Source organism: Astyanax mexicanus, chromosome 23, assembly GCF_023375975.1.
Source record: "Astyanax mexicanus isolate ESR-SI-001 chromosome 23, AstMex3_surface, whole genome shotgun sequence".
Lineage (NCBI taxonomy): Eukaryota > Metazoa > Chordata > Actinopteri > Characiformes > Acestrorhamphidae > Astyanax > Astyanax mexicanus.
In genome coordinates, this window is record NC_064430.1 from 24,551,243 (window position 1) to 24,565,435 (window position 14,193).

The following is a 14,193-nucleotide window of genomic DNA, read 5'->3' on the forward strand; positions in this document are numbered from 1 at the left end:
AGTATACACACAGTCAAGGCAGGCGCGCGCTCGCAGGGTGTCACAGCAGTGCGGCTCCAGTGTGTATAATACGGGCATTAGTTATATAGTGCGCGCGCGCGCCTGATTATATGTTGATTGTTTGTTGGGTGTTTGTTGTATTGTGTGCATTTGTGAGCAGCTGCTCCCGGACGCACGCAGGCGCGCACGCGCAGCGCACAGGCATATAGGGTGCAGTTGGCGCGCGGTTCTGGAGAGTAGCAAGCAGCTGAAACCGAACCGAACCGAACCGAACAGCAGGCTGGATCTGGGTCTCCTGAGGTTCGGAGGAGAGCTGGAGCTGGAGTGAGGGTCTGTTTGAGGTGAGGGGAGTTCTATGCGTGCGTTCAGTACAATCACGCAATTATGATAATAACAACTCAATCTGCTGTGATTTGTCTTGTATTAAAAAAGGCGTAACTATGTTCCACATAAACGCACGCGCTCAAACGCATTTCGCTTGTTTTGAGCGCGTGCTTATGCTATGTAAGTGTTTTTAAGAGTTTATAAAAGTCTCCTTCTCTTGTTTCTTTCTCCTCGGCCATTTTTCTCTTCTCTAGCTCATGTATCCCCCTGATTTAACAAAGCACTTCAATTTCTTAGTTTTTCCTTTGATTTAATGTTAGAAAACAGCTATATAACGCGTAAATGCAGTGTTTGGGGAGCGTATTACGTGTTTGTGTGTGTGATTTTAGTGGGGTTTGGGGGCTTTGTGGAGCGTGTGTGTGTGGAACTTTTGTGGCTTGTATGGTAGGGAATGGGGGTTGGGAGGGGAAGGAAAGTTGAGGAAATGTTGGGTAAAATAAGGTAAATAAAGTTGTGATGTGTTTTTTTTTGCAGGCTCTCTCAGGTCAGGGGAGACACGCGAGAGGATATAATGCCCAGTGAGAGAGTGTAAGTGTGCTTTTTCTTTGATTGTGATTCAGTGGTGAGAAGAAGTGCAATGGTGGAGAGAAGTGGCTAGGTTAGGTTAGCTAGCAGATGGGAGCTTGCATGGAGTTAGCAGTAGCAATAGCAACACACACACACACTTTACATTTTATTATTTAGTCTTGTCACTAAATAATTATTTAACACGAGTACATAAACAACAGTTCATTGTCAGCAGATGTAAAAGCAAAACATGTAACCTTAGGTGTTTTTATATATTACATTTATATTTCACATTCACCTTTATGCATAAGTAAAACACACCTTTCTCACATAATTGCTGACTTACTATTGTTGTTAGATCTTGAACATGCTTGGCTGTTAATGTATGGCTGATGTGGTGCAGTGGATTGTGTGGTGTAGTGGGTAACACCACCGCCTGCCACTTAGCTACCATGTGGGAGATTAATGTGGGGTTCATTTCCAGGCCTGGGTGACCAAGGCTACACTCACTTTGCTCAAGCCACGTTGCTCAAATCAGATTTTTTTCTGTTCACATTTACTGTAAATGTAAGTGTAATCTGTATCTGTGAGTAATGTGAAAGAATCTGTCCCTGAAACGCCGCCTCACATGCTGCACATTGATACCTGTATAAACGTCTCCTTTTTCACCAAAAAAAAAAAAAAAATCGTATTAGAGAGACGAGAGACTCGTAGTTTTATAAAGGGAAATGGATGAGTTAGCAGCTCATATGTGGAGCATCTTTTGGATGGAGTGGAGAGTAAACAGCTGGTCTGAAGTACATGCTCAGGTCAAGGTGAAAAAAGGCAAGGTGGTTTGCTTTTGCTGTTTTTTCAGCTATAGCTGCACAGCTGCACCAAGAGATGCAGAGTGGGTGCGAGAGAGAAGCACGTAGCGCTAATGCGTAAAAGCATAACGACTCATTAATTCAGATTTGGTTGTTAACATTCATGCTGCATGTCCATGGATTGGATACGTATTTGATTTAAGACCAAATATGAAAGTGACTTAAATCTGATTTGAAAAAATATTAAATTTGGCACGTTCACACAGCTATGAAAATCAGATCTGAGTCACATTGAGCAAAAAAAATAAAAAATCAGATTTGAGTCAATTTACCCTGGTAATGTGAACGTAGCCTATGCTGTGCTACACCAATATATAATAGGAATAACCTTCTTAATACTCAACATACCCTGACAAACTCAGCCTAACTGATCTCATTTGCTTCCTGTAGACTAAACACAGAAGTGAACTGCACTCCAGACCCAGATGAAGCTCTTCGGAACCAATCCGCTCGCTCCAGGAAGAGAAAGGCAGATGTTGCTATTGTAAGTGCATGTTAAAAAAAAAAAAGAGAGAGAGAGAGAGAGAGAGACTATAAATTTACAAAATGACTGGAATGGTACACAAAATTAATGATACAATTTAAATAATAATAAAAAAAAGAGATACTCATTTAAAACAATCGCAGGCTTCGATGGTGCCTAGAAACTAAAAGTTTTAAATGATTCAGTGATCTCAGCGAGCTGAGGATCATTACACTCTCAGACCCTGTACCAACCTTGTTTTTTTATGATTATTTTTACAGCATTTACAGGATCTGGATGAGGAGGTTACAGAGATGACCAAAAAGAAGCCATGCTCAGCACAGGTGAGGAGTGAAGCATACCTTAACCTATCATTAAACACTGGTTCCTTAACCCTCCTTGCTTTTTAAAGACAAAGCATTTGCAAAACTCCAGTTCACAGTAAATTAACATGTTCAGTGTTGTTCTATGAACACATTTAGCTAATAGTGCAATTTGTAGTATTTACCTCAGTAGTACTATTTTAATCATAACTTTACCCCAGCAGTTCCATTTCAGCCATAGATTTACATGCTGCCTGCCTTTGCTTCAGAAAAATCCCAGTGTTAGAAAAGATGCTGCAATATTAAAATTCATGGTCGAAAGTGCTTTTAACCCCCTTTGGCCCTTTGGTATGTTAATAACATCTCTGTTCATAATTAACATCGCTTATGTAGGCATATACAGCTCTGGAAAAAATAAATGAGACCACTTTATTTTCTGAATCCATTTCTCTGGTTTTGCTGTTTATAGGTTTATGTTTGAGTAAAAAGAACATTGTTGTTTTATTCTATAAACTACAGAAAACATTTCTCCCAAATTCCATTTATTTGCACAAAATGAAAAATGTCTGAAATAACAAAAAAGATGCAGAACTTTCAGACCTCAAATAATGCAAAGGAAACAAGTTCATATTCATAAAGTTTTAAAAGTTCAGAAATCAATATTTGTTGGAATTTGGTTAAATCAAGAAACTTATTGTTTTTAAGTGTAAAACGTTCTGACCTGACTGTGTTTACCCTGCAGCTGTGGTAAAAGACTGTAATAGTTTGAGAAATATACAATTATATTAAACAGAATTATGGTCTGCATGGTATTAAAATAATGGCTTTTCATCCATCAGGGATCTCCCTCTTTTATTCCTCTTTTAATCGCTCTGTTTTTTTGGGTTTGTTTCTCCGGTCCTGCTCAGACCTGCTGGATTCCCAGCACGACGTGCACCAGCCCGAGGAGGTGGATCCCGTCTCCTGATGAGGTTGAGGAACCGGTTGCTCTCAGCAGCGTGGGATTTACTCAGTACGCCGCCAGAAACATTTTTGTCACCCCCACACGACCATCCCCACTGCCTTCCCTGTGGTGAGTCATTTAGTGATGCTCCAATTTTTGTTGAAATGTTAAATATTCTGCTTAAAAAAAAGGACTTTCTGTGATTATAGCCAAATACGACAGAAAACATTATAATTTATAATATACTATACTATATTAAATATTATAATAGAAGCCTATTTACATGAATAAACCGGTAGTTCAACGTGTTGTTTTTTTTTTAGCATATACAGCTCTGGAAGAAATTAATGTTTGAGTAAAATAAGCATTGCTGTTTTATTTTATAAACTATGGACAACATTTTCTAAATTTCAAATAAAAATATTGTCATTTGGAACATTTATTTGCAGAAAAAAACATGTTTTTTAATCACAGTTTTAATGCATCTTGGCATCATGTTCTCCTCCACCAGTCTTACACACTGCTTTTGGATAACTTGATGCTGCTTTACTCCTGGTGCAAAAATTCAAGCAGTTCAGTTTGGTGGTTTGATGGCTTTTGATCATCTGTCTTCCTCTTGATTATATTCCAGAGGTTTTCAATTTGGTAAAATCAAAGAAACTCAGTATTTTTACGTGGTAATTTTACTGTTTTTTTTTCCAGAGCTGTATCTGTGAGTAATCCAGCTCAGAAAAACTTGTTACTATCTGAATACTTCTCATTTGAATCCAATTGCAGCATTTAGGCAAAAAAGTAATTTCAGTTCTTCCCTCATCTAAACTCACTTGTGATCCTTTTGAGAATGATTATGGTAAAATAGTGGAAAATATGAAATAACAATTTCATCTGGGATTTATATTCAGCTTTAAGAGCTTCAGATGTTCTCTTCTGTTCACCACTACTGTACACTATTTTGATTGACTGTCTGAAAAGTTTTGCACTAAACACATCTGGACTCCATTTAGGCTTCATCAGTTTTGATTACTGCATTATAAAATAAAATAATTAATTATTCTGAACTGACTGCTTTAATTCCAGTGGTTTAAACATTGATTTCAGCTCTGCGTGTTTTTTTACTGTATAGTGTAAAGTGGTCACTTTAACTGCAGTAGTGTATATTTTGTGCATACCTGCTGGGTGCAGTGCTGCACGGATGTCTCTGGCCAGGTTAGGTCTGTAAACGTGGGGTTGTGTGGGCACACATACCTGCCTGACAGGCCTGCACACTGTAAAACATCCATCCAAACATTACAGTCAATCAGAGTTCAGAGTTTCAGCACTAAATATTAGCTGACTCTGACTCAGCCTGCAGCTCCTACTGGGTTCTGATTAGGGCTGGCACTAGGGATGGGTGATGTGATAAAAATACACACAAGGAGTGCTGGATGATATGGCCAAATTTTTTATCATGGTATGTTATGAGGTTATTTTCAGGTGCTTCTAGGATACTCCAATATGTTTCTTCAACCCTATCCGGACAGGATTAGTTTCTTAGGGGGGACGTCTGTGAAAAATATTTCACACTTCTTCTCAGTGATAAAACTCTTGCATCCGAGTTGAATTGAAAACATTTTTTTTTTTTCTCTGTAACATGACATCGCGTTCAGTAGCTCCTCCATTTCCACTCGCTGTTGTGTTTTTAACGTGGATCTCCGTGGAAACACGCTCCCAAAGTATAATTACGGTGCTCGGCAGTGGACACATAGCTATTTTAATAAACACGAGGAGACGAAACTCAGAGATGTGCTAAAATTACCGGAGGGGCATGAAGTTCAGAGAAAAACAGTAGATAATTCAGCCTGTAATTTTCTTAGAGAACGTCTGAGAAAGAAAGTCACATACATGATTGTTCTGGACGGGAATAAAATCACAGAGGATAAAAAAAAACCCATAAAAGAAAAATATATATAATTATTATAAAAAAAAAATATATATATATACCAGCCGTGATTTTAAAAAGCTTAAATTTGAGCTGCAAATTTTAAGAGGCCTAATGACTCTTATTAGGTAACGCACAATAGCGCATTAGCCACTATGGCTGACTGTATTTCTGAACTGAATTAACAGCTGATATTTGATAAGAGATGAATGTCAGTGTGCTGGTTGGATAAGAAGATTCTGCTGTTTGATATGATATGTGGATTAATGATATAATTAATAAAAATAACAAAATGCAGCCTATAAATAATAAAATATCTAATTGCGTGGTCTTATTTATTTTTTGCATTTTTAATATTTAATTTTAATTTTTAAATACACTTTGCATGTAAATGTATGTTTCAGTGGGTTTTTAAAGGCTATTTTCCAAAAACAAATTTGTTTGGTTTGTATTGTAATGTATAAAAGTGGGTCGTGACTTAATGACCACGAGGAAACGTGGGTTTGTGGTTTTTTTTTTTTTTCCCCCAGAGACGTACAGAGACTTAATTTTTTTACCCAATATTTTTTTTTAGTACAAGTAGTAGAAGTACAAAAGTTATAGAAGGTAAAAACATCTTTAGATAGGGCCTAAAGGAGGTCAAAGGGAAATAATGGGATATATAAGTAAAGGAGAGGAAGAAGGGAAATGAGGTTAGTGTGTTAGAGGTGTTGGGAGAGTAAATGCTCTTTGAAGAGCTCTGTCTTTAGGAGTTTATTAAAGATGGTGAGGGACGCTCCTGATCTGGTAGTGGAAGGTAGTGTGTTTCACCAGTTTGTGGTTTGTTTTATATGAAGAACCTGTAAATAATGCATGCTGGTGTGTTTTATCCACAGCTGGGCGAGTAAAGACGATGTGTGGAATAATCTGCTTAAAAAAGATGAGCTGTATTCACACGACACTCACGTAATGGAGCGACACCCGACCCTGCGGCCCAAAATGAGGGTCATTCTGCTGGACTGGATGATGGAGGTAAACGTTAGCACTGAGGAGGGGTTTCGGGCCGTTAACATGTGGTAATTAGATCTGATTACGGGGGGGTCTGTACGTTTGTTTTAGGGTGTTTCTACAGGTCTGTTCTATTCAGTAAAACAGGAGACTTATGTATAGTATATTGTAAATGTACTACTTTGTGTAGTGATGCACATTTGTGTACACCCTAATGCAGGGCTGTCCAAACTTTTTTGTTGGGGGCCAGAAGGAGAAATATATTCGAAGTCATGGGCCACAGACTCATAAAACAAGTAATGAAATATACCACTTTTAAATAATACTTTTTTCCTGATTACTATCATTTACACACCATTTTACTTGACTAACTATCTTTATCTTTGACAGTGTTGTGTAAACTAAGATTTTTCAAATTGATGTTTCATTTCACGATGTCTCTTAATATAAAACTCCTTGATTACGGCAACTTTTAGACTCTTTGGCCTGTTTTTCTGCGCTAGAAATGCGCACTCTCTCCGCTTTTAGACTCTTTGCCCGTTTCTGACACCTAGCGTTTGATTCTCACATTATAAAAACCTGCTTAACAGCGGGCCAACTTTCATTCTATTTCTAAAATACCTCGCGGGCCGCTCCAAAAAAGGAAACGGGCCGCAGATGGGCCTGGGCCGTAGTTTGGACACCCCTGCCCTAATGTTTCTGAGAAAAAACTGCACAATTTAAAGCATGTTGCTTAAAAATAAATAATATGAAAATGTACTTTTTCTAGTATTCTTTACCTAATTTGAACACACCTTTTAATGCTCAAGTATACAAGATTTCTGGATTAAAACTAAAAGAATTTTCCCCTAATTTTGTTGATCCAAAGCCCTGTGTGTATCCAAGATTAGAGTAAAATGCAAATCTACCAGTGCTTTGGCTCATTAGCATGTGTTAATTAGATCTGGTTACAGACAGTGTGTGCAGTTTAAGCAGTGTAGCTCAGTGCTCAGGTAGTGTTGATCTGGTGCTGTGACTGCAGGTCAGTTCTGGTGAAATACAGATTAATAAGAGATCGGACTGTGACTCTATGAATCACAGTTTTATCTGTGATTGTTGATTTAGTCAGTGAGTCAGATGTTTTATCTGGGTGGAGAAAGAGAGACTGGTTTGGTTTTCTAAACTTTCGTTTTCTTTCTCTTGTGCTCTCCTGCAGGTGTGTGAGGTGTATAAGTTACACAGAGAAACTTTTTATTTGGGTCAGGATTACTTTGACCGTTTCATGGCGACGCAGGAGAACATTCTTCAGAACACGGTGCAGCTCATCGGCATCTCCTCGCTCTTCATCGCTGCCAAGATGGAGGTACGTCTCTGCTTTTCCATAACTCCATAAACAGCCTAATTAGGTCATACACTTCTGTCCAGATCACTGTTCTTCTCTCCATAGTTTGTTCTGACTAGGCCTGTCATGATAAGAATATTTCGTGAACGATATATTGTCCCAGAAATGATTGCGATACACAATTTTTTTTTGTAATTTTAAGACTATTTTAAGCCACTGACATAATGATAAGAGAATTGCATAAAAAATCAATCATCCACTTTTTAAAGACAGCAAAAATTAAATTAATTTATTATAATTAGTTTGGGAGTTATATACTTATCTCTTCGTCTACAGTTATTGAAGCATGATTGGAGCTAAAATACTGTTCACTGTTATAAATATGTGAAAAAACATACAAATAAACACAATAGACGATATCACGATTATCAAAAATGATTGAGATCATGTTCATTTATTGTATGATAAATCGATATTGCAATAATTGTGACGCGCCTAGTTCTGACTCTCATTGCCAGGCACAAGAATCGTGGTAATGATTACAACATGAATGTGAACAGTTAGATCAGACTAGTTTTTGTAAAAATATCAAGTTTTCTTTTACACAGAACTACAGAATGTCACTTAAGGAAAGTCCTATTCACAAATCAGGCTGGGGGATCAAGTGGTGAGATGCCCCAGGAGATCGCTGGTTCGAATTGCGGTCGTTCAGCTTGCTATCAGCTGTCAGAGCCCCGAGAGAGCACAGTTAGCCTTGCTCTCTCTCTGGGTGGGTACAGCAGATGACTCTCTCTCTTTCCCCTCATCACTCCTAGGGTGATGTGGATCAGCACAAGGCTGCATCTGTGAGCTGATGTATCAGAACCACAGAGTCGCTGCGCTTTCCTCCGAGCGTTAGGGCTGAGATGCTACTCGGCAATGCTATAGCATCAGCAGCAGTTCAAAAAGAGGCAGAGTCTGACTTCACATGTATCGGAGAAGGCGTGTGCTAGTCTTCACCCTCCTGGTGTTAAGGCATCACTAGTGATTAGGGGGGTTTACGGCTGAGTAGCAGCTGAATGGGTGAGACTATCGTTCTAGCTGCCACCCTCAACCATTCTCAGTTCACGTTTAAGTGAAATTATTATATTGACCCTCCTCCCCTCCTTCCTCCTTAAACAGGAAATCTATCCTCCGAAGGTGCATCAGTTTGCATACGTTACTGACGGAGCGTGCACAGATGAGGAGATTCTCAGTATGGAGGTCATTATCATGAAGGTAAGAATTTTTTTTGGAAAATTAAAGAATTTTTTTGTGCACCTTATAGTCTGAAAAGTACGGTAATAATCATAACGTTTCTTGTTTTCAGGAACTGAAGTGGAGTCTGAGTCCTGTAACTCCGGTTGCCTGGCTGAACATCTACATGCAGATGGCGTATCTGAAGGAGACTGAGGAGGTTCTGCTGATGCAGTATCCTCAGACAACGTTTGTACAGATCGCTGAGGTACGGTTACTGTGTGTTCCACCTCACTTACACTGACTCACTGTACACTTTGCTCTCACCCTCACCCATTATACCTGCAGCGTGTTAATGTCTATATCTCTGTATGTTTGTGGTGTAGCTCCTGGATCTGTGTGTTCTGGATTTGAAGAGTTTGGAGTTCTCCAGCAGTGTTCTGGCAGCTTCGGCTCTGTTCCACTTCTCCTCTCTGGAGCTCGTCATTAAAGTCTCAGGTAGGACATTGATCAAATTGTAAAAATATGATCTATTCTGTAATTCTAGACATCAAACATCTATACGAGCAGTATCAGAGATGGTGATGTGATACAAGCATGACTATGGAAAGAGTAGTGATCATTAGGTCTGCAATGATTAGTCGATATAATAGACCATGTAGATTATAAAAATTATAAAGAGTTGACTTCGAATTCCTTTGTCGACTAATATTTAATTTGTAAGAGAGAGAGGGGGGTGGTGATGGATTTACTCACAGTTTACACTTCTGTGTCTCCAATAGTGCCTAAACACAACAGATTACATATTTGCTCACTACATAACAGTACTTTCCACATGCATGCGGTCATGTCATTTGTAGGGCATTTAAATCCTATGTGCTGCTGTTTCCTTCATTTTAATGTGAGGAAATGCATGTTAGAAATAATCACTGACTAATAGACTAATTGAAAAGAAATGTATCTATTTATTTCACTACCAAATTAATCATCATTTATATACACTAAATCTATGCTACAAATACAGAAATGTAAGAATTGAACTGTTGATATGCAATAAAGAGATTATTCAATCGTAAAGTAGAAAATTTGTGTATCAATATTATAAACGCATTGCACCACAGTGGTTTGTTCCATGCTCATGTGCCTGCTGTTTCCCAAATCTCAGGGCTGAAGTGGAGTGATATGGAGCGCTGTGTGCGGTGGATGGTGCCGTTTGCCATGTCGATTCGGGAGGTGGGCAGCTCCACTCTGAAAACGTTTAAAGGAATCCCAGAGGACGACGCCCACAACATCCAAACACACGCTTCATACATCGACTGGCTGGTGAGTTTGTGGTGTTATAAAGGTGTCTCTGAGTTGTATATGACGCTGCACATGAAACTCTTCCTCAACCTCCATTGTCTGCAGCAGCTAGTAAAAGAAAATATTTAGAAAAACGATTCCCGTGAACAACCTGTAAAATAATATTCATGGCCCCCCCACCTCGGTTCAGGACCGCTTACAGACCGAGCCGAAGCCGGGCAGCAGCGCCGTCTCGTTAGATAGGAGCAAACTAACAGCTCTAGGAACAGCATGCAGTGCATTCCTGTTATTTGTGCGAATATCACATCAGTGTTTATATTCTTTACCCAGAAATTCAGAGCTAAGAAACAAATGGTTAGAATTAATCTATGGAGGAAAAACACCACCAGCCAAGTATTTTGAGTAATTGAGAGTTGGTAGTGTATGTTTAGAACAGTTCTGTTTACACTAGTTAAACGTAAAATTTCACCCCTGGGTTTTGTTCCAACTGCCTGGATTTTTACTGTCTGGACCTGGACCTAGAGCTTTAATGTAATTCTAAGTATAATGCTGTTTTGGCTGGCCTTTTGTTCCAGTACACACTGTAATATAGTGATGGTTATCCTCTGCATGGCTGTAACCTTATTAATGAAATGTATGGTAATGTGATTTTATATTGTGATAATTATTCTTTTCAATGATAAACAATAAATAATCTGACGATACTGTTTCTGATGGGAGTCTTGCTGTTTGTCTCCTCAGGGTCGGGCATACGAATACAAGCCAGTGGATTTGGAACGCAGCCAGAGTTCTCCTGTACCCTCAGGAGTTCTAACTCCGCCCCCCAGCAGCGAGAAACCGGAAGGCTCCGCCTCCTGACCACGCCTCACTACACTCACTACAGTTGTGGGATTGGAACGCGCACATTAATCGGAATGTAACGGAGCAGCGGAGCAATGCAATTATCAGATCAACCCAAGCATCAACACTTCTATAAGCATGCACACGTTTTTATTCAATATCCAGACTTGAAGCCCTCAGAGGGATTTTATTATTTTTGTGGGTTTTTAAATTTTTGATTTTTTTTTTTTTTAACCCCGGAGGCGCAAACGCAGACCCACCTGCCCAAACGTCAGAGCACCCGTCTGCCCTGACTGCTGCTAAAGGAGGCGGTGTGGGAGATGTGCAGAGAAATCATCCACGCATTAGGTCCAGTGTGAGAATGAATGAGTGTGTGTGTGGCTGTGCGTGTGTGTGTGTTCGCGTGCAAGAGAGAGATTTTAGACTACAGAGGAAATCCTGACCGAACTTTTGGATTTGGATTGGGCTTGTAACGTGGCTTCAGAAGCTAAAGACTTTTATTTTAAAATGTTGACTCCTGAGTGACTTTTTGCCAAAACTATTTTTGTTTTTTAAATGAGATGCTGCTACTTTAATGGCTTTAATATGTAATAAAAGTCTAAACGCACAGTCCTTGTCGTGTATTACTGTGTATAATCCTAGATTTTTATTTTAAAGATTTGTCTAGTGCTTTGTTACCATACTTAAGTGGAATTGTAGGTTTTCTATATTTTACTTTTCTATATTTTAATTTTCACATTTTTACGCAATTATTTAAATCAACTCCTATTTTATTTCGGCTCATTTTTTTCCCAGCTTCTCATCGTTCAATAAAACCCCTATCCAGATGAATCTGATTGAGATTGGATGTAGAGAAGTATAAACATGTACCATTCGGACTCCCTATTGGTTTATACTGTGATCCATCACACATGCAAACTCAAGCTGAATTTTAGATTTTAGAAGTTTATTTTGTTATCAGAGGTGTTTGCTTCTGTCAAATGCAGTTCCTGCTGCAATATTATTGCCAAGGTGTTACCTAGTGGTTGCTTAAATATTTATGGCAGTTTAGGCCTTGGTTGTTAGGGTTTTTATTAGTGGTTGCTAGGGTGTCTCTAGTGGTTGCAATGCTGTAATGGAATTGATGGCTTAGGTGTTGTTGCTAAAGCAGTTGCTGTGGTAACTGGTTGGTCTCTAAGGTGTTACCTCACTGGTGATTCAAGTCTGGTTCTTAGGGTTTGCTAGGTGTAGGTGGTTGCTTGGGTGTTGAGGTGTTGCAAAAATGTTCAACTAAGGTGTTGCTGGGTTTTCTACAAGAGTTGAAGTCTTTGTTATTCTTATCGACGTTCTTAATGAATACCAAAATATGTAATTACTTCTACAATTGTGCTGAATTTGGTCTTTGGAGCTTGAAAATTGTCATCTGTAGAGGATTGAATTCTGCTTCTCCATCAGCAGCCGGAGCCTGAGAGAGCACAGTGGTGCTCTCTCCCAACATTACTTTCTTTGTTATGCTGGCCGACACAGGCATCGGTGGGCTGATGTATCAGAGCTGGAGATTTGACACTTTCCTCCAAGGACATTGTGAAGGATGATTTATACTTCTGCACTGAATCACATGTCTATGGCGTAGCCTGTGCGAGTGCCCTTTGCAGCTTCTTATGTATATACTAATGCATTCATATGTTCACGTCTTGGCGGCGCTTTGTAACTTAACTGCAGGAACATGTGGGCAGTCCAGTGGACCAATCACATTGACCATTATGCTTGATGTTGGAAAAGGGGCAGAGTCTGGTTTCATATTTGTTGGAATAGGCATGGGGGAGTTTTCAAATGAGTGAATAGGATATTTTTGGCTTCCAAATTGGGGAAAATAGGAATTAAACATATAAAATAAATGTTTAGATACATTTCATGTGTGTCAATGTATTCCTGTGAGTTTTAACCTTTATATAAGCACACCGTTCCTGATCAGGATCATGAAATAATAAAGATAAAGATCAGACCAGGGATCAGATCTGAAACAGGGCCCGGTCAGCTGTCCTAAGCACTTTGAGGCTGAATGGGAGGATTTCCCAGCATGCCGTGGGGTGTGGGGGGGACATGGGGTGGGGGGCCACAGGCAGCAGCTGTTACCCGCTCCTCTATTGTCCTTCAGCCTGAACCCCCACCCTGACCTGCTCTGTTCTTATTCTAATGAGTTTAATGACCGTCCTTAGATTTTAGACCCAACCGTAGTCTGTAAAACTACACTTACATGGACAAAAGTATTGGGACACCTCCTCTTTCACTGTTTCGTATGAAATTAACAGTATTAAATAAGTTTATCTTTAGATTTAGTTGGAATAAATGTATCTTCTGTTGTCCAGAAGTATTGGATGGAGCCGCATCAATCCAGAGAACACAGTTCCACTGATACTCACCCGATACTGAGGGTTTTATACCCCTCCAGCCCATGCCTGGTATTTGACACAGAGCCAGGAGGTTCATGTTCATGTGAGTTTCTCTGCTCTGACTCCCATGTTATTGGCATGTTATTCTCTTATACCGGGACTAGACAAGCTGTGTTTGTGCATTTTCACATCTTAGCATTCAATAGAATAGTTGTCAACAAATAAGATAAAAAAAACCCTTATTAATCACTCAGTGTAATAAATCATAATAAAAAATGCAAATAATAAAAAATATAGAAAGAATGTCTTTTAACTGCATATTTATGTATTGCACATAATGAGGTACATAAAACAACTACAGACTTCTGTGTTGTTTTGATTTTCTGAAATTGCAGTATTACCTATGGAGGACGAAAAATGAAATAAATATTAATTAATAAATAAATTAAATAAATAAACATACACAGAAATAATTGGACAGATAAATACATAAATTGATAAACACATTTGCATTTATTCGTCCACCATAATTGCCATGTTCTAATAATTAATTAGAAGAAATAACAAATTAACTGAAAATAAATTAACAATATATATATACCTGACTGGATACCGGAGCCTTTGTTATGCTGGCCGACACAGGCATCTGTGGGCTGATGTATCAGAGCTGGAGATCTGGCACTTTCCTCCAAGGACCTTGTGAAGGACTGGATACCGGATACAGTGATAAGTTCATGCTGGTCAGACTCTGA

The 14,193-nt window shown here is 39.1% G+C and overlaps 1 protein-coding gene across 1 annotated transcript; it reads left to right on the forward strand.

The window, feature by feature from the left end:
* The first annotated feature begins 7 nt into the window (after nt 1-7).
* On the forward strand, nt 8-11,678 carry ccne1 (cyclin E1). Its single transcript, XM_007235914.4, has 12 exons — nt 8-341; nt 859-912; nt 2,148-2,241; nt 2,502-2,564; nt 3,452-3,615; nt 6,280-6,415; nt 7,587-7,733; nt 8,874-8,969; nt 9,061-9,195; nt 9,314-9,425; nt 10,093-10,250; nt 10,971-11,678. Exons 2-12 carry the CDS (start codon nt 896-898, stop codon nt 11,085-11,087), a joined length of 1,239 nt encoding a protein of 412 aa, XP_007235976.1. The 5' UTR covers nt 8-341; nt 859-895; the 3' UTR covers nt 11,088-11,678.
* Nucleotides 11,679-14,193: the final 2,515 nt, after the last annotated feature.